Source organism: Phodopus roborovskii, unplaced genomic scaffold (assembly GCF_943737965.1).
Source record: "Phodopus roborovskii unplaced genomic scaffold, PHOROB, whole genome shotgun sequence".
NCBI classification, from domain to species: domain Eukaryota; kingdom Metazoa; phylum Chordata; class Mammalia; order Rodentia; family Cricetidae; genus Phodopus; species Phodopus roborovskii.
Window position 1 is genome coordinate 20,823 of NW_026126290.1, and position 22,447 is coordinate 43,269.

Below are 22,447 nucleotides of genomic sequence, written 5' to 3' on the forward strand. Positions count from 1 at the left end.
GAGCCTTGTTATCTTCCTCCTCAACCACACCTCATTAGTCAGCTCCAACACGTTTGATCCTTCTTTGAATTCAGCAATCCAGATTTATATGGAGACATTAAATTTCTAATGTACTTGGACAGTCACAGACCAAAGGCAGGAGATTTTCCATTTCTAATTCTGCTTGTGTTTCTCAGCAAGTTTTTTTTTTTTTTTTTTTTTTTTTTTTTTTTGGTATGTAGACATTTGTATATTTATGGATGTGTGTGTAAATATCTGTATGTTTATTGTTTCTAGGACATATATGAAAACTAACATAATTTCATTCAGTTTACTCATATGAGCATGTCAGTGCTATAATTAAGGAAGAATCTATTAATGTGATTTCAAGATCCCTGGGAACATCTATGTAAAAATCATCTGCCCTCAAAAGCAGTAAATGTTTCCTTAAAATAAATAAATACTTGCACTCACTTTAACACAGTATTAATGCGGTACATACCTATGTCCTTCATAAGATCCATGAGAAGAAACTGAAGTATTGTTGGACATTAACTTAAATCTAGAGTAAGAAAAGCACAGAGTCATTTACTGTGCAGCTGCTAAGGGACCAGGCTGAGCATATGCGTTGTCCCAACTGCTCTGTGTGTCAGGCTGTAGTCATGCCCTCAAAGCAGGTGGAGGGAAACCTGGTTTTTAGAGTAAAGTTGCCCCTGTGGCTGCTTCTAACAGAAGATGCACATTCTATATGTGGGTGGACAGTGTGTGAGAATCGTCTTTTGTTGTACTGTATACACTAGCATGCTCATTTTAAAAATCTCACATATTCCAGAAAAAAGACATCACCAATGAGAAATTTGAACACAGACATGAGAAAGAAATACCCTCCATGTGCAGTCCTTTAAATTTGGTCACAGTTGCATATTCATTTTTGTTTGGCTTCCAACTTCATTGGATTTATTCATTTTTTAACTCACAGATTTTTCAGTTTTGTTTTTAAAGCTTAAATTAAGAGATGTTTAGATCATATGTAGCTATTTTCATTTGCTCAGAATTTAGCCAGCAATCTAGGATATTGCTCCAATTTATAGATATTTCATTTTTCTTTACCACTGTTCAAAATTTTCATGTATATGCTTGTGTGAAACAATTGTTGTGAGGAACTACTCTTCTCAAATTTAAAGTGAAAGGATTGTGTCTCTCTATGTCCAAGAATTTTTGTGATAAAAGTACCTGAAGCAGTATGAGTGGAAGGAATGAGATTTCCCACAGCATATGGTTATCTTTAGGTGCCTGCAAATTAAAGACATTGAGTTTTGTTGGAGGGAAAGTAAAACTGGCAACAGCAACATAATGATGCTGACCTATGGTAAAAGATGTGTGGTCTATGAGAGACATTTGAAGAAAGTGTGTTTAATCCATCTGAGATAAGATCTGTGAAAAAAAGACAGTGATGAATTCCATTCACAGCTTCCTGGACTTTCACAGCAATGGTGCAGGCCATCCGAATTCCTTAGAACAGGTGTACACGAGATGGACAGACCACATGAATGAGATTTTTCAAAAACAATGTTACTAATAATGTATTTGGTTTTCATATGAGGAACTCACAATATTTGAAGAAATAAAAAAAAAATAACAATCTATTTTTACCTGGCTTACTTTTCTTACATTTGCTATACAAAATCCTTACAGCCTCTCTACAAACCTTCTAATTTTTGTTTAATTTAAAGGACTATGAAATCCTTCAAATAATAGACATGACATTAGATCCTAATGTCTTCTATTTCCTTGCTTTATTCTTATTGTCTCAGATTATAAAGTGGATTTTCCCCGAGCCCTTTCAGTCTGTTCCCCAATTTGCAGATTTCATTAAAGCGGAACAGCTGTGCTCTGGCTAGTGGCCAGGTGCACAATCTCTGGGAAAGGAAAGGAATGGGGAGCACAGCCAGAAATCTCAGTAACCTGGGGGTTAGAGAATTGACAGGGACAAGAGCCTTTTACTATCTGTACCAAATTAACTGTAGGAATAGGGCTTATCTCCTCATCAGTGTCCCATGTGCCTCGGAGCCTGCTGTCCTCCTGTCCTCAGGAGAATGGGGATCCCGTGCCTGAGACATGATTACAGAGATTACAATTGTTCCACCCATCTCCCTTGGCCTCATTAATCTTTCATTTACATTGAGATTAGATGAGATTTCATTAACCAAATCCACTGAATAGATTCATTTCTTTTAATATTTATGCACACTCTCCAGTCCTTGAAGTGGATTCTTTTTCTCCCTGCCCTTAATTAGATCAGTGAGTTTTTTTCTTATTAAAATTTGTCTTCTTTCTACAGATTAGGATCGATGAATGCAATTAGTGACATCTGGTTCAGCTCATCTGTTAAACGAAACACAAATGACTATTGTATTTCCTAGTCTATGAAATGGATATTTGATATCAAAACAAAAGGTAACAATTCAGGCTAGCAATTTACTTATGATTAGAGTCTAATAAACATCAATGGCATCAGTAAATTCTGAGAATCTCCAGTATTCTGTGTCTGATCAAAATTAAGGTTGGTAGAGAGGATGACAATAGCAACAGACTGGCTTTGAAGTCCTATTTGACTGAGTTTTCTGGAGAGCAAATACCATCTTTAGAATATCAGCAACGGAAATAAAGATGCCAAAAATGTAGCTTGAAATACTGATATACTTTAACAGCATAAAATAACATTTTAAAAATGCATCAAGTGGCATTTTAAATAAATTTACTGAGGCATTTTTCTTTTGACATGTACATTTGAGAATGCAGCTTTTCCAGTTGTTTTGTATACATTTTAGCAAGACTTCTCAACTTTACACTTAGGGAAACCATGGCTGGATGATGCTTTATTCCTGGTTCCACCCTGTGCACTGAAGGCTGTTTGTTGTACCCTCTTGCATTGGTCATGACAAATACAATGTCTCTAGATATGGCACATTTTCCTGAGGAAGGAATTTCCTCTCAGTTGATAACCACTGTTTTGCCAAAAAAAAAAAAAAAAAACAGGCAATCCTTCTATTCAGGGTCTAGATAATCAGAACTTGCCAGAAAATAAAAAATTATAAATAAATGTCAGGTAGGTGATCAGTACTTGAGAAACTGAAATACACTTGTTTGATTGGATGTCTACAGTTCTTAGACAAGAGATGTTATATATTACCCCATTCAAAATGTTATCCTAAAAGTTGAGGTCATGCATAAATAGTTAACTTTTGGCATTTATGAAGAACAGAGTAAAGGCTGCATGTCATTCATGATAAATGTTTAAATTAAATGCAAATTTTTGTCAAATGCAGGGCATGTTAAAAGAACAATATTTCAAGTTAAGTGGAAACTGGTAAATACTATGTTCAGTGTTTACATAATAATTAGCATTGCTGCATCAAGAGAACTAAAATCTAATTCTTTATGAAGTATTAATAGCTATACTTCTAATATAAGACCTACTATAATTGTTTTATATTTGAAATGAATCATAGCAAATATTTTTGCTTTTCTAACATACATTTGTTTCATGTACATGCTCAAATGTACAAAATTTGTTATTTAGCATGGGGAATTTTCTAAAAATGCATTGTATACCATGACCATAGTATTGCATATTTGTAGTTTTCTGACAAGATAGATAAAAAAGTTACATATAATATACACTTTATATCTCTGCTGTTAATGTATAAGTTATTACCTTGATGATAATAATTATTTGTAGTATGTGCACATACCAGATTATCTTCTCACTACACACACATACAGACATACACACAAATAATAATAAATCTTGTGAAAACAATAAACTATAGTTGCCAGGATTTATAATGCTCATGTTTTTTAGAGGATTTTAATGCATGCTGGGGCCTTGAGTTCTGAATAAATCAACAGAACACATTCAACTTTAATGAAATCTTGATTAAACTTAAAAAGGAACAATAATTCATCCTTTTATTGTTTGAAGTTTTCAAAAAAAAATTAAATCTCAAGCTTGTCAATGATCGTGCATTCCACCCTGACAAGATGTAGCTTAGAAGAGTCACATACTTCGGAAAAATTAGCAGCATTGGAAGAGGCTGCTTTTGTGCTACTACAAATTGGATTTTTCTTTCTTCCCTTGAGAACCCACACTGAACAATAGGATACTCATAAGAAAAGATTACTGAATGCCAAGGCCATACTTTTGAAAAACCAAGAGCATGAAGAATAGGGATAGATGTTTAGCACTGTGAATCAATTATCACTGAAATTCGTCATGCTATTCAGAGGTCCTAAAGTCAAGGCTGCCCTCTACACAGTCATCTGAGTTGGCCTTGAACATCTATAAAGGGCTTAATTTGTACAAAGCATAATTTTCTAACAGATAAATACACAATTTGTGAAATTAACAGAATATCAGACCTAACCTTACTTTTATTGTCAACATGAGCAAGGGACCAGAAGCTTGTATGATTGTAAAATTGTATTAATTTTAGGATTCAGAGGAAAGGTAGGGCCAATTTGGATGTAATATGTTAATATTTATGACATATGATTAATAATATAAAATTAACATAATTAAAAATATTGCCAAGCAAATTAGATAAAATCTGTTAGAAATATAATGAAAATTTAAAAATTAATCTGTACAAATAGATTTATTGTTAGTCATGAAAGACTTGACCATCTCCATCTGGAGAAATGGCTCTACATTGAAGAGTATGCAGCTCCTGCAGAGGAAATGGATTCAGTTACCAACACCCACACCTCATGGTTGACAACTCCTTGTAACTTCTCTTCATGAGTATCTGATATCTTCTACCCCTAGAACACCTCATTCACATTTACACACACACACAAACACACACTCTTTATATTTTTTTAAATATTTGAACTTACTTTGAAAATATAATTTACTTTGTAATTATGGAATAGTATTTAGCTATGCAAAATAAATAGCTTCATTTAAAGAACTTTGATGCCTTAATATTGAAATATTGTGATAAGTGCTGTCAATTGCATTTTGATGACTTTAATGAATAATTGTAAGAGAAATATTTTTTAATAATCCCTTGAACATTAATTAGTAAGACTAAGTTCTATAAATACTTTTCAGTATACTGCTATTATCAAAATGAATAATATATTTAGCATCTGGAGAAATAATTCCTGAAGATGAATAATGTTCTGAAGAATGTGGGTTTGTTTGTTTTTTCTATTATAAAATAGATATGCTTTATATATTTGATTTTATGAAGTCAGGAAAATACAAAAGAGCAATAGCCACAAGACTAGAAAGGACGTAGCCACAAAAATCAGCATGAAATACATTTCCATATAGAAACTTTTACCTTTTGTAGTATGCTATCTTTACCCATTTGTAACCTCAATTGCTACTTTAACAGCATCTTCCTCACTAAACTACAAATTTCAAGGGGGGAAGATCTATAGATTGGTTGATTGTATGGAAATTAAATGGAGGTAGAAGGGAGGATCTGAAGCAAGAAGAGGGTTAGGGTTCTCTTAAGGTTCATGTTCAGCTTTAGTTCTGTGATTCTACTAATGGCCCAGCAGTCATCTCAGCATCATCCACCCTAGTGACCTAGAAGTCATATCAGCATCATCCACCCTAGTGACCCAGAAGTCATCTCAGCATCATCTACTCCTAGTGACCCAGAAGTCATCTCAGCATCATTCACCCTAGTGACCCAGAAGTCATCTCAGCAACATCCACCCTAGTGACCCAGAAGTCATCTCAGCATCGTCTACCCTAGTGACCTAGAAGTCATCTCAGCATCGTCCACCCTATTGACCCAGAAGTCATCTCAGCATTGTCCACCCAAGATACAGATGGACACCTGTGTGACATTTGTAATTATTGGTGTGCTATTCTTTATCAGTTGCAAATGAAAATTTGGATAATTTCAGTTTTTAAGTAATATATACTAAGCAAAAATAGTTCATACTCTGTTTTAGAGAAAATATAGCTGAATAACAAAGGTTCTGAAATCACATGCATGGTTGCTTTCCTGGTTGCTTTGATGTTTTAGGTATTTTCAGTAAAATTTGAGGGAAAAAAATCTTGTAATGTAGTCATTTCTCTTACTTTCTCAGGATTTTGTTTCATAAGGAATTTGGAGGGTGCATCTGGGGAAATGGTAAGACTGTGGGTCAGTTCTCTCCATATTTAAATCTCTGGGTAAAGATTGGAGTCCAAGGCTGTGTCCATTGTGACAATACTTTCAAACTGTCTCATAAGAGTGGGAAAAAAACAAATAAACAACAACAAAGAGCGCATTACTAGGTCTAGACTCCTGTGACTGACCTTTGTGTTTTGACTTTGGCATTAGACATTCAAGTCGAGACTGGAACTAACAGAATTATCACTGTATGTAGAAGTCCTTATATATAATGCCCGTATCCTGACACCAAGATACATACTGGATTCCAAGCTTATGTCTTGCTAACGTGATCGGTATATATTATCATTTCTTCATTCTGAGTAAACTTTAATAGTGCCTCATTTCCAAATGTACTTTATATATTTTGCTCATTTGTAGATGAACACATTTTGATTAAAATGGTTAGAATTCTATTATGTCTTATCTAGAAAATTTTTCAACTGCATCAACTGGGAATTTTAACACATTCCCACAAGGACAGCAATATGTTAGAGATTAGCTGTTTTGCTCAGTGTGTAATTGTAAACTGTAGGATGTGCCCATCCTATTAAATCATAATTGTTAATGTATTTAATAAAATCAAGAAAAATAGCAGTCTATCAAAACAGTAAAAATTTAACAAAAATTATTACCTATTTTCTGTTGCTTGTTGTAAAGTAGGGTCAAGGAAATTAAAAAGTTTGGACATTAATGAAGTGTTTATGGATCCTAACTAAAATCATGATTTGTTCTATACAATATTACTATAAAAGTCATGAATGTTCAAAGGAAAATATGATGTCCTCCTCTGTGATAATTTGTATAATATCTTAAATATTCATGAATGGTATCAGTTCAGGTTATCTATGTGAATATAAATTTCCATATAACTGGCCACTTTGTGTTCATGGGTTCATGCTTTTGAATATGAATTCTTCAATATTCCAGATGTCCCATAGTTCTGACCCAGCTCATGAATATTCACACACACACACACACACACACACACACACACACACACACACACACACACGTGATCTTTCTGAGAGTAATCACATACATAAAGATGAAAATCTCAGTTTTCCATAATGAGAGCTACATCAGGGTTCTGGTCCCAGGTGGCTTTGTAATTCCTTTGTGCTTGTTGTTGTCTTTAAAAAGAATACAAATAAAAAAGAAACTAATGAATGAACAAACATGCCATGTAACTTTCTTTTTTTACAGGTTCATGTCCCTTTTATTAGGGGGATTTCTGATTTCTTTTATTGAAAATAGGTATATTTTTCATACAATAGATTCTGATTCTGATTTCCCTCTCTCTACTGCTCTCGGTTTCTCTGTGCCTCCACTCCTGTCTGGATCCGCCCCTAGTCACTCTCTCCTTAGAAAATAAACAGCCATCTAGGATAATAATAAAACGTAATAAGATTTTAAAAACAAATCAGAATAGAACAAAAGAACAGAAGTTAAAAAGCCCATGAAAAGGCAAGCACTCTTTTCATTTTAGCTTCATAAAGCCTGTATATTACTTCAGTATGATTGCCTTTCCTCTGGTCATGGAAAAGAATAGAAGAGAAAACAATTACAGAAATTAGAAAATACTTTGAGGTGAATGAATTAATGGCCCAGAATATTAAGCAGTTGGAGCACAGCTAACTCAGTGATTAAAGGAAGCTTCATTGCTATAAAGGTGCATGCTCAGAAGAATTAAGAACTGGCATCATCCAGAATCACTTTAATCTTGAGAACACATGTAATTAAAGCATAGTCTTCCAGTTAAAGCTCAAGTATCAATTCTCATATGTGTTATGACCCCAGCCTCATTCTGTTGATCTGCTGGAATCTTGCTTCATATTTTACACACTAGGACAGGAAACACATGAATTATCTACACTACTTTTTTTGCATTGGAAAAAATATATTCCTTTTAGTCATTTTTTTAGGTAGGATTTAGATATCCCAGGTTGGCCTGTAAGAATAACTTTAAACTCATGACCTTCTTACATCCACAGCACAAATGCTGGGACTAAAGGTGTGTGCTAACACACATAGTTTCCATCATGCTGAAAATCAAGGCAAAGACCTTGTATACAGCTAGGCAAGGTACTGTATACAGCTACAACCACAGACTCCCAGAGAAATTTAACTATGCTGTGGTTATGTTATGATGTTATGATCATGGAGTCACATTATTTAAATACTATTTGACTTATGTTCTATCTGGAATTATCTTTCTGGATACTCTTCCAAACTAGTCAATGATATGTATTTGGATTACCTATCTAGGTCTGTAAGTAGTTATAATTCAGTATCTAAGTTAATTACATGTGCTTATTACCAATTATTATTAACTGAGTGAAGGGAAAAATGAATTATTGCTCCAAATGGTATTGATGAGGCATTGACTCACTAGTCTCCAGTTTCTAACATGACATTATCAAATGTCCCAGTAAATTATTCCTCTACCAAACAGTATATATGTTTCCAGTGTTGTGTAAGCACAGCTGATAAAGGTGCTAAATGATAACCATGTGTTTGTTGTTTTTTTTATTTTTTTTTAAGTCTGGTACCCAGGTAATTTACATGGGTATACAACAGAGAATCAGTAGAATTTGAGGGTTACACTGTTAAACTCTATTGTAGACACCTCGGAGACAGCCAAGAAATATTAACCAACTTTCTTTTCTTTATGTGTCTAGGGAGCTCTTGGTACTTTGTACCTGAGAGTAATTTAATACCAAAGAAATGTTTAAGGACATATGAAATCACTTTTTCTTTCCACAGTTTGGGGGGGGCATGGTACTATCACTTAATAGATAGGATGCTACTGAACATTGTACAATATGTGGGATTTATGGATTGTTACTCATTATAAATCGGACTACTGAAAACCTAGCTCTATGCTTAAAACCTTTCAATTTCCAGTATAATTATAGTATTTTATAGCAGACAGTAAGAACATGTAATATGAGTTAGAAAAAAAATACTAATGTACAGTTGAATAAATTTATTATTTTTTTCTTGTTCATGTTAGCAACCATAGTGTTAAATGAACTCAACTGGACAAGTGCCTTAGATGAAGTTTTCAAAAGAAATCGAGATGAAGACCCAACATTGCTGTGGCAGGTGTTCGGCAGTGCCACTGGACTGGCCCGGTATTATCCAGGTAAGTGTTTGGTGATTAGGCAAATATGGAGATAAGCTGCAGCTACTAGCCTCAGTAATGTCTGTTAAATGCTCTTTAGTACAGTACCTTTACTATTGTTGTGGCCACTAATAAATTCCCCAGAGGATGATACCCACAGCCTTGTACATCTGGGTTGCATTAATTCTACCTAGTGGGTTAACAATAAATAAATAAATTAATTAATTAATAAAGAAGAGAAAATGAAATTTGGAAATGGATTGACATGGGTTCTGAGGGGGGAGACATGATTAGGATATTGTCTACTGAAGCCCACCTCCATGTGTCTAGGCTGAGAACATATTCCTCTATGTGGAATGGGCTCCCTCAGTGCATGGGGATATTTTATAAATTGAAATAAGCATTTTTTGTAATGTTTTTGTTGCTATAAAGAATCGAGGAGAGATAACTATAACACAAACATGAAAACTAATTAGTTGTTACCTCTGAGCCCCTCTGGGAAGACCTAAATGAAATAGCAATTCATGTTTGATGTTTGCCACAGTTAGTCTCACCATGGTCTTATAAATGCAGCATGCATTCTTTCTCTTAAAGGCCTGACAAGAGAGACTAGTTTTCAGTGCAAAACATAAGAATTAAGTGGTGTTCTTTTGTTTGTTTTGCTTGTTTTAATATTTAGGTTTACTAAATGTGCAGCCATCTGAATTTGTCATAGTGAAACATCATTAAAAAAATAAAATAAAGTTAAGTTTTAATTTTACCTTGCGTTGAATAGTTATAGAAACAATTATAAGTATTTAGGTATCATGAACAGGTGAGATATTCATAACCTCTATGTAATTACAAATGGCAGGTGGGGAAAAATAGTGCTAATTACTTTTTACAGAGATATTGTACACTAGCAAAGACCCAGTTTAAATTGGAAAGGAATCACAGTAAAACCTCATGTTATAATAGTAGTGGGAATTCCTCCTTGCAGAAATTTTATAAAATGTAACACAATATTTCTAAAGCTCTTATTATGCGTTAATTGTTAAATATTATTCATAAGGAGATTGAAGTAGAAAGGAAAAAAAACAATAGCACTCATGTACATAATGAACCTAGTATGGGAAGATGTATATCACTTTTTATAAAATATTTTCTGGTACAATTTAAACAATCTGGAAACCAAATACCTAATAACCCCTCCAGTAATCTACAAATAAATTTATCATTAATTAGTAACATCATAGAGATTCTGAATCTGGCAAAAAAAAAAAAAAAAGCCACATCGTTTTAATATTCATAAGGAAGGGTTTAAAAAAAAGAAAAAAAGGTCTTAGTGTTTGAGAATTAGTATATTATTGAGAAAGCAAAGGACCAAGACCAGAGAGAAAAACAGAATGGGGTCAGAGGGCAATAGTATTAGAAGAGAAAGTGTGTACGTGAAAGAGAGTAAATGGGAAAAACGATGAGGCAAAGGGCTGTAGCATAAAGGACTGCTACATTTTTCTTATTAAATGTAGCATTGAATTCTTAAATGCTTTACTTGCATTCTATGATTCTTTTATTCTGAATGCTAGCTAAAGAGTTGATTACTTTTATTTTTAATACCAATCAGACATTTTCAAGTGTCTTGGCATTTGTTCAGAATACCTTGGAAAAGGTCTTTACATGTTTAATTTAGTCAGATCCTGGTGATCCTCTCAAAATGATAGCTGTGGAAGCCAGCCTGGGCCCAACCACAAAACCTCATTTTGTCAATCGCGTTTGGCAGGCCAAGTGACTCAGGAGAAGACTGCCATGCTGAACTCTATTACCTGCTGGAACTGTTAAAATAGTCTATACTCTTCCATACAATTTCTTTTCTAGTAATTTGTTGCTGGGTTGCTCTTTATGATTGTAATGATATAATAGCAGCAGGTTTCTTAACCAAAGAGTAAGATAGGGTCATCAATAGCAATTAACTTGTTATACTTGTCTCAATACTCTTTTCTCTCTAATAATTCTCTCTAACTAGTACAGACAGGCTCATCTCCCTTTTAAGTTCCATTTACTAATGAGTAAGTAGGAACAGAGTGTCACATATGCTACTTCTTCATGGTATGTATATGTGTACTATATGCACATGTGTGCAGATACATTCCCTGTATGTTGTTTAGAGGCCAAAAGTCAACATTTATGTCTTCCTCAGTCACTTCCCACCTTCTTTCTTGAGGCACATCCTGTCACTGAATTTGCAGCTTAACCTTTAGGCTAGATCGGCTAGCCTGTATGCTTGTCCTGTCCTCTGCCACTTCTCCATTCTAATGCCTGCAGACATGGGTATGGCTTGGACACGGGTCCTGGGATCCAAAACTAAGTCCTCAATTTTGTGCAGCAAGCCTTTACCTACTGCACCATCTTCCCACCTTAACATATCTTAGCTAATTTCTCCTATGAGAAGTTAATCCTCCTGCAAGGAGTGCCATGGCCTCAGGTCAGTCCTTTGAGGTTTGTGGATCCTGATCTACACTTACAAAGTAAAGACATGCTAATTATCGCTACATTTAGTCCCTAGAGGTTATGGTGGGTCACTGAGATAAACCACAATTAAAAGTTCTTCAAAGTACAAAAGATCATGGACCACAGAGGTGGATCATTGGTCAAGAGCACTGGCTGCTCTTACAGAGGACCTCATTTTGATTCCCAGCACCCACATCCAATACCACTTTTGACCTCCAGAGGCACCAGGTATGCAAGTACAATACCCATATATTTTAAAAAGCAAACTGCAAATACAAAAGGACAGGCATTTCTACAGTAGTGAGCTTCCACCGTGCATAGTCAGAACTCACTTGATCTAAGACATTAAAGAGAATAACTGAGCTCACAGTTGGTTGACAAAGAAGCAAAATAAAAATGGGGAAGAAATCTAAACCCAGCTGAGTCATAATGCCAGCCATCACACCACACTAGATTGGCCTATAGCTATTTCTTCATTTCTCTGTAAAGTTTACAGGAAAAAAAATAACTTCTAGCTAAGTTCCCAGTGTCTCCATAGACCATGCATCCACTACTCTACAGGATCACTGAGTAGCAAACAAAATCTATTTTTTTTTTTTTTTTGTAGTTTTCCAAATGTGGGCTTTTACTGTAACTCTGTAAGCAAAGCTACCTATATTTTATTTTCTCGTGGGAATTCTTGTGGAGTTGAAAAGTAAATTGTTTTTCAGAAATTTTATTTTCTGAATCACAAAAATTGTTAAAATGCTTGTTTTCGTTGTTCAGGTGCTGTTCAAAGTGGTATACAGTCAACAACTGTGATCTAGAGCCAGGTAGCACCTCACCTCAGACACTGGATGTAGAGGTGGCCTTCAGAAACCATTGTTGATGCCAGTGGTCAAACCAAGAGAATGATTGAGGTTAAATTCAGAGAATGAGATTCATTGATATTCTTAGCATCTTGCCAGGATATTAGAGAAATGGGATGGCTAGCCACCCACATGATTCTTACTTGAACCTGTGAGGTGAGAACTCTAAAAAATTAGTTTGGTAATTTCTTGCCTGAACTTCAATATCTACCCTGAGTTTAAATGTCAAAAGGCTTTCTCATCTACCTGATAATGTATAAAAAGAAACTGAAAATCAATGTTCTGTCCTTTCTACATTTCCTTTCTTTGTCGTCCTTTTCCTCCCCCCACCCCTTCCCTTTTCTTCTATTTTGAAGGTTGGTACATTTTTATGCTATAGTACAAGGGAAATTATTCTGGAGGTGTTTTTAGTTGTGATGATAATCACCTTACCCTCAGACTGTGTCATACTATAATTATGCCTATTTCCTCATTATTTTGAACAAGATGATCTCCAAAGTCATCTCCAATGCTCTAACTTTATGTTCAACTATTAGCTTTTTCTTTGTCCACAGTCTTGTTTTACAAGATACTTAAAGCCAATTCCCATGGCATAAAAGAAGATGATGCTCAAGGTGATCTCAGAGTAGAAATAGGATACTGTATTGGTTACCAGTCTTGGGAGAATGATGGCAAAATTGGTCAAAAGACTCAAAATTACAGCTACCATTCAGAAATTTTAATAGTAAATAAATTCTGCTATATAGAACACAACTTGCCAAAAAGAAATAATTAAGCTTTAGGTGTTGGATATGGTAATACTATTATGTAATCTTTATATAACTTGTACATATACCAAAATACTGTTCTTAATGCCCATAAAACGGCACAATTATGATGCTCATTGTAAAGCAAAAAAAAAAAAAAAAATCTAAAACAAAGCAAAAATGGAGCACATGCCAGTAACATCCATGCTTATTAGAAAATGCTTCATTTATAAACCCTTTCCTTTGTACTTCTTGACCTATATAAAGTAAGTTTAAGCTGTTAAAACTGGTCTCATTGCTAAAGCTATGAATTCTTAAGCATCTGAAAAATAGTTGTTGGTACAACTATTTGTTTCACCTGTTACTGTCTCTTGAAATTGTAACAATTGCAGCATTAAATTGAGATTATAATTAGGAATCAGTGTCTCATTGAAATGCTAAAGTAGAAAGCACTTATCCTTTTTACATAATTCCTGTTACAAAGGAAAAAAACAGAAAAATAAATCTCTTATTTTATATGACATTTGCCTCCTGTCTTACTAGACTTAGCTACCCTTCCTGCTTGTACATTTCAAAATTACAAAAATGAGACCCCCATGCATGCTGCATAAATGTATAAGTATGTAGCCTGAGACTCTTTTTCTCCCATATGGATAGTCAATTTTTCATATATTGTATGTGACATTTTATAAAATAACTTGAGAATATTTTCAACCTCAAATAGCTTGCTGTAGTGTCTAAAAGTGGTGCTACCACCAATGGTCCATTATCTTCAATGATGCCTGAAAGTTTTTTTTTGTTTTGTTTTGTTATTTTTGTTGTTGTTGATGTTTAGAGCTTTGTGAATGAACACATGGTTAGCTATAAATATATTAACATCTAGTCATCACTAATCACTATATAACTAATTTTAAATAAGATCTACATTTTCCCAATAATTATTAAATCCAATATATATCCATTGGGACTATTGGGGCTGCCTATTATAAAAGGAGTTCAAAATGTTTATTTTGACATCATAGAAGTTGGTTCCTGCATCCAATCAGATATTAACATATAGTGAGAGCTAGTCTATAGTGAGCCCAGAGAGCAATGCACCCCCTCACTTCTGTGTCATAAGTGTGGTATCTCCTATTAGACAGCTAGTGCTAACCTGTGCTCATTTGCATAGACAGAGGACTGTCACTTCCTTTCTCAGGTAACTTCTCAGAAACAACACAAAGCATTTCACCTTGCATGAGTCTGAACATAAGTTTTTATATTTTTTAAAATATTTTTTCTTATTTTACATATTGACCCAAGTTCCCTCTCCCTCCCATCCTCCCATGCTCCCCACCAAACCCCCCATTCCATCCCCCATCCACTCCCCAGGGAGGGTGAGGCCTTCCAGGAGGGATCATCAAAATCTGCCAAGTCATTTGTGATAGGACCTAGGCCCTCCTCATGATTTAGGCTAAGGGAGTATCCCTCCATGAGGAATGTGCTCCCGAAGTCCTTTTGTGCACCCGGGACACATCCTTCTTCCACTGTCAGAGACCTCATAGACTGTCCAGGCCTCCTAACTGAGAGCCAAGTTTAGGGGTCTGGGTTGGTTCTATGCTGGTTTCCCAGCTATCAGTCTGGGGTCCATGAGCTCCCCATTGTTCAGGTCAGCTGTTTTTGTGGATTTCTCCAGCCTGGTCTTGACCCCTTTGCTTCTCCCTCTCTGCAACTGGATTCCAGGAATTCTAGTCTGAACATAATTTAGTGTTCTCATGGTCACAGTGCCCTTTTCCATGGCCACGTTCTTAGGTAAAAAGCCTAAACTATCCTCAGGAGGACACAGAAACACTGCAGGTGAAAGCCTGTCCTGGCTGCCCACTGTGTCCGTCTGAACTTGCGGCAACGTGTTTCTTCCTTTCAGAAAACCAATCTAATTAAAATGTCAAGAGCCACGCATCACTACATGGAGATCGCAGTGCAGATCATTTAGTGATTAAGAAGAAAAGAAATTAAGCCGGCGGCATTAACAGATTTCCTATGAAACCTGAGAAAAGAAGTAATTAGGACTAACGTCATCAGAGAGGCTTATGAACTATAGATTAAAACTCAAGTAAATGCAAAAAATCAAAATGGGCAAAGGCTTTCTGGGGAGAGAGAGAAATAAAAAGAGGTGTCACATAAGAAAATGAGGAAATGAACCAGTGCTAGTGTGTGTTGGTGAGCCAACATTCTGGTTGCAAAAGGAATGGAGTTGTGTTAAGTCAGTGGCTGCTAGTAACAATATGAGACCTTGAATGACACAAAGATACTATGTAGATAGAACAGTACAGCTATTCTGGGTATTTGACTGCTGTGTGTGTCTTTCTAGAAAGAGGAAGTCTTAAGGGACTGTCCTCAGAATGCATTGCCGGGAAATGACATACGTGGAAATATAAAGAACTGAACAAAGGAAAGATCAAGTAGCAATTAAAAATGAGACTTCTTGAATACAAAAGATGGCAACACCTGAGAACTAACAAAAATATTAATTACTGATATAAATGATGGCCATACATTATAATTTGAGTGAAACTTGGAATATTGTGTTTGTTTAGTGAAAATAGTGTCATTGGTATTTTCATCTGGGAGCAAAGTGATAAGTTCAGTTCTGAACAGCAAAGTTTGAGGGAAACAGCTTCACATACAGCCGAGCACAAGGTTTTTACTTTTAATCCTGTGCATTGCTCGCCGTGTGCTGCCGTCATATGATGTGTGGTGTGCAATATGTGTTGTATACGTGTGAATGAGCCAGTACAGCCTGGAAGACTTAAAACAGTCCCGTGCTTCCCGGCATCATTTCCATCCCCTTGTACACCTGTCCCTTATCTAATCATTGTCGTATTTACACCCTGTGGCTCACTAGGCTCTTCTGGGAGCTGTTCAACTAAGGTTCTGTTCACAGTTGGACTGACTAAAGTGTTTTCCTCATTGTTCATAGGTAGTTAAATAAATGATAATTTAAAAACTGAGAGTTGTTTGTAATTCAGCTGGCAGAATGAACCCTCTCCCTAAAATATGTCAATGAGTATTGATAAACCCTTCATCTGTTTTAACTTCTAAATATTTCTGATCCTGTTCTCCTTTCCTTTATGTGTTGAACCATGCCATCGTTTTTAGATGCACACAACCCTCTTCAATGTGCTGTTCATTTTATGTTTGCTGGAACTGATTAGAGAATTCAAAAAACATTTTATCTAAAACACAGAGATCCTGTGCACTTCCAAGATCAAGAATGAAAGTTTCAAAGAACTGTACCACTGTAATCACCACCATCCAAGGAGTTTTATTGACTCATGAACCATGGAACTTTTTCTTGTAGAACTGTAATTTGCTTACACTTCAAGCTTTACCATATGTTACTAAAATGGGGGCAGTCAGGGTTAGAATTTTCCCTTAGAATTTTCCAACAACTTTTCCCCTCCTGTACTTCATAATACTCGCTGTGCTCTTGTGATTCCTGAGCTACTTAAATGATTAAATAGGTACAAGCATTCTTTTTGTTGAATATTCTACTTCAACATATAACTTACCACTTAATCACTACTTCTGCTGACAGCAAATTTTCTAAATTCTACTGAAGATGTTTCATGTGGGCACAATATATAATAGGTCTTTTAAAAATTGTGGTGTTCCATCTTTAGCCACAGAGCAGTATCTCTGTATTTGAGTTTATATTAACTTGTTTACAGTGAGTGAAAACAGAAACAGTAGAGCCAACAAAGTCCTTCTCCTAATAATACAGTGGCATGGTCTGAACTTTGTTCAGATTTAAATTTAAAAACATTGGGCAGATGAGATGGCTCAGCGGGTAAAGTGGCTTGCTGTGCATGCTGGCCATGTCAGTTTGAAACCTAGGTCACATGTAAACCTGTAAGCCTACTCCACAAAGTTGTCCTCTGACCTCACATGAACAATAATACTAATAATAGGTTATAGGTTAATAATAGTTTATTATTAATATATGATTTTATAATAACAATTATGCCATATCACATAATATTATTGCATTTGTTTTACATATTGTACATATAATATTAGTTATAAAAATTATTATGAAGGCTAGGCAAAGGAATTAAAACTGATATTGTAAATACCCTGTTTTTGAAGTAAGAACACTGAAAGAAAATCATGACTCAGATAGCCCACAATTAGAAGAGAGAAGGAAAACTTACAAGCATTTTAAAGATGAAAGAGACAAAAATAGGTCTGATTAAACAACTACAGTGTGAAAAGCAGGTGAAAGATTGACATTGTCCACCAGGTGGCATTTGCCTTTCTGGGCCCTGTAGACCATCCAAAGAGGACCACAGCCTACATTCCCAGTCTCCATCCCCACACAGCCTTTAGTGTGTAACTATAGCCAGCTTTTTCCTTTTTCCTTCTTTAATGTAGTCTGTATCTATTGTAGTACATCTACCCTTCCTTTTTGTAATTCTATGTTTGTTTAAAATGCCCACCCACCTTGTGGGCTGGGAGACAGGCAAGGAGGGGGGAGGAGGCAGGAGGATGGGAGGAGATGTGGGAGGGAGAACTGTGGTTGGAATGTAAAATGAAATAAAAAAAATTAAGAGCCCACCTAGCCATATGCCTCTTATCTACCACTGAAAATGAAAGACAAATACCTCCTTCCATATAAAATCTTTTCCTAGATCAGTCTTTCTTCTTTCATCCCCTTGGGGAATTTCAATCCATCTGTATGGAGACAGACTTTCATTTTATATTTTTTTTTAGAAATTATTTGCAATACACTTTTTGTCTAAACACTGAATCTATGTAACCATGCTTGGAAATAATTCATGATGTGTTTCTATGTTCTATAACTTCCAACATAGTTTCTTTCATGTCATGGAGAGTAGTACGTATTAGGTTATTAAACTTTATAATTTTAGTACAAAGAATTGAAATAAAATTCATAGTAGAATTTCAGAAAGGGTATAGTGTCTTTAGTAGGTCAAACGTGTTTCATGTCTTTCTTACCATATTGAAAACACGTGCACCTACTTCTCATAGACAATGCAACATCCCAATAAGTTTGTACATGAAACTGATAATCAGGGATGTGTTGACTGTATGCAACTCTCTCCCTCGTGGAATAAGAAATTTCCTTGATTGATTGCCATGTAGCAGAAAACCAGTTATGTTCTATGCCTTAATCATTTGAATCCAATGTAATAAACAGCAACTTCCTCTGTAAACAACTACAATGAGACTCTAATGTGGAAAAGCAGCTTGGGAAATACAGGGTAACCACTGATCCACGTTTTTTATTAATTCCATCTGGGAGAAATCCTCCTAGCTTTAATAAAGCAAGTTTTGATAATTAGATTATCTCGGTATCAGCATTCTGTGAAACTCCACCTTTGTCTAAAACAGTGACCTATCTGAAGGAGAGTAATTGGGACTCAGCAAATTCCATAGCTTGTACTTTTCTGGTGTACTCAAAAGTGTATTGGTTTGTGAATAGTGTTTCTGCAGACTATACCTAAAGATTTTTTAATACTTTAAACAACATTGGCAATCTCTATTAGCTGGATTTCAGCTTTTATTTTAACGAATTCCTTTTATATGTTAAACTTATTTGAGTTAAATTTTACTATGCAACCCTGGCTGGCCTGTGAAGTCCAAAGTTCCCAAGTGCTGGGATTAAAGGCATGTGCCATAATGCCCAGATCAATGAATTTCTTATGTAAGCAATCCCATTTCTAAAATTTTCTCTGGAACTAATTCTTGTCTCTGACATCTTCTGTATACTTCGTAGGTTCCTAATATAGACTATTTCAGTGTGCTTTTTCTCAGGGGTAGCTTGCCCATTTGAAGACATCACTGCTTATAGAAAACTTGTTTTTATAATAAAGAATTTAAGGCAACCATACTTGAACTCAGTAGGATAAAACACACACACACACACACAGGGAAAGAAAGCAGAAAAAGGAACTTCAGCAAGAGAAGGAAATGGGAGGCTAGAGGAAGAGGAAAAAGGGGAGTTAAAAGGACCAACATTTATTATAGACATATATCTAAGTGTCAAAGAATAAACAATAGGAAAAAAAATAGAATTTGCTATTCTTTCGATCTGTCTATACCTGTGGTAGAGGTTGCTAGCTGTTCACAAAATTCTGTCATCTGTTTCAATGTAAGAATCCTTTTGCAAGTGATGACTTGACTCAGGAATTCATTTTTTAAAGCTCATCTGTGTCTGTGGTACTCAGAGCCAGTTCATGTTAGGTCTCACACAATAATAATGATGATGATGATGAAGATAATGATATTGACGATGATGGTGATGAAGGAATTCTGCCATTTCATGCCTTAGACTGAAGTGATTTGGTTGTACCTTCTCACGACTTGCCTTTTATGGTTGTATGTCTGTTGGTTTGAGAGCTTTGGAAGTGGCAGGCTAAGAGAAACAATAACTCTGATTGTCCTAGATCTCTGCATAATTGCATATTTGATTTGATTTCTTTTCTTTTTGTTATATTGTTTGTTGTTTGTTTTGAGACAGGTGTCGTTGTGGAGCTCTGGCTAACCTGGAACTTAATATGCAAACCAAGCTTGCCTCAAACTCAGAGCAGTTCACTTGCCTCTGCTTCCAAAGTGCTGAGATCCAACACAACCACACTCAGCATAGAGTAGATTTTATGAAGCACATGACGAGTAATGCCTAACAGAGAGTCCTACTAACAAATAGCATCACTGTGAGAAGACATGGGATTTTTATATTATACTTTAAGGCATTTTCTGTAGTGATATTAATATAGATTCATCTTTTTATATTCTGAGTGTTTCCAAGATAAATCAAAATCTAAAGAAGCGAGCCATTTTCTTTTCTACATCCTCTGGCACTTCAATTTGAGTTTAATATCTGAACCCACTTAAAAAGACTACTCTTTCCTTCACCCATTCTAAAGCTGTGGTACAAACTAGGAGCTATAGAGAATCTATTTCGTAATGATGATAACTGTAAATTTTGTTGGGTGTATAAAATGAGTCAATTAGGTCTCTTCCTTTTTAAAAAACAAAGAATCACAGTTGCTTATGTTTTAATTCAGTATGTGCCTAATATTCTATAGGACATGATTGAGATAAGCCTATCATTGACACCAAAAGAAGATCTGTGAGAGTGTACAGGCATTGTTTTAATTGTATAAAATGTACTGCTTTTTAAATTTTCATGAAATTAATTGAAGTCTCCTAGAGTTATTAAAATACATTTGAACTTACCAATGAAGTGCAATTAGCTATCATTTGAAGTGATGTTTCTACTAATAAATGACATGAAAATATGTTGCTGGAGCTTCTGTCTCAGCCTGGTCCCACAAATGCTTCAACCCCATATAAACACATGGGTGCTATATTAATTATTAATCTGTTGGACAATAGCTAGGGCTTCTTATTGGCTATCTCTTTTCTTAATTCTTAACCCATTTCTATTAATCTAAGTATTAGCTTACGGGAGAAGGATCCAGACTTCTTACTCCTTCCTCTGCTACATAGTGTTCTTTCCACACCTCACTGCCTACCTTTCCCAGAATTCTCCTTGTCCCTAGTTCCACCTATCTTCCTGCCTTTCTTGGCTATAGGTCAGTGTATTAATCATCAATCAATAAGAGAAACATACATACAGAAGGACATCCCCCCATCAAAAAAAATGGATAGTTTTTATTGTTAGGCAACATTTATCATGTTAGGCAACCAAAATCTGCATGCTTTCTCAAGAATGTTCCTGTAGCACATGATACCAGTATTCTGAGATCATGTACAGGACCTCCCTCTTGTACTAATGGATCTGTCATTGCATACTCCAAATATTATGGAAAGCAAAATAATATTGTAATAGATTAGCAGGCAGAGGACACAACTACAGCTCAGCCTCTTTCTGTATCTCTCCCTCCCCACCCCTCTTTGGTTTTGTTTTGTTTGTTTTGGTCATGGAAAATGTTCTCATAAATGATCATTATCACCTTCAATGATTGATCCCTTCAGAAATGTGATTGCCATTTTGGGCTATTTCTATAGTCCTCTTTCCAGCTATCCTCAAGTCTTAATGGAATGTTGCAGAGATATTTAAGATGAAAACTATCCCCTTTTCCAGGTCCCTGAGAAACTCTGGTTTCCTTTCCAGAATGTAGTTCTACTATGAATGGTTATGAAACATAATTTGAAGGAACTACTAGTTGATTTTCCATACTTTTGACCTTGGATAAATAACACATCACTTAAATACCATGTTGGAATTTTACATGCTAATTAGTGATATCACAGAAGAATTTATGTTCTTTAGTTTTGCCATAATATAAATACTCTAATTTAGCATAACTTTCTCTTAAATATACAAGAAAATTTATGAGAAAATAACTATTTTAAAAATATATACCACCTAAGATTAGCAAGGTTATTAAAATTTAATGTTCTTGCCCTTAATGTAAATTATAGCCTTTTAATTTTCTTGTGTTTTTAAAGAAATTTTATAGCTCATAATAATTCATATCAGTAGATTTCATTTAGTAGTCTTAGTGAAAGCAAATATCCCCAACATTAAAACTTACAGATGGTTGTGAGACAGCTACCCCAGAATTGTGGGATGGGCTAAGTTAAGGGGTTTCTTGGGGCTTGCTGATTGTCAGTAGAAGGTGATTCAATAGTAGATAGTAGACCTAATGTCCCTCTCTGGCCTGCAGGATCCTGTTGGTGGATATATGTATATATATATATATATATATATATATATATATATATATATATGCGTGCGTATATATATATATATATATATATATATATATACACACACACACACACATTTGAGCATTTATCTGCCACATAAGTTACAGACATGCACACATAAACAAATTGGAAAGAATTATTAACTGTAATAGAGATTGGAGTGAGGTTTGTTGGACTTCTGGAATTTCATAAAGAATTTATGAATGCCAGATATGTTATAAGATAGTCTAATCTATAGTGGCCTCTAAATCTGAAATACAGTTTTCATGGCCCAATACTCTGACCTGAGATCCTAATCCTCCTCTAGAGGCACGGTATGTCTCTGAAAGGCAGATAGTC

General features: G+C 35.2%; 1 protein-coding gene across 1 annotated transcript in view; it reads left to right on the forward strand.

Moving 5' to 3' along the window:
* Positions 1-22,447, forward strand: part of LOC127218679 (voltage-dependent calcium channel subunit alpha-2/delta-1-like) — a gene marked incomplete at its 3' end in the record, with an annotated part of 106,604 nt that overhangs the window by 18,549 nt on the left and 65,608 nt on the right. Inside the window, 1 exon segment of the mRNA XM_051179698.1 lies at positions 9,175-9,306. Within this exon segment, the coding sequence (XP_051035655.1) occupies positions 9,175-9,306 (132 nt within the window).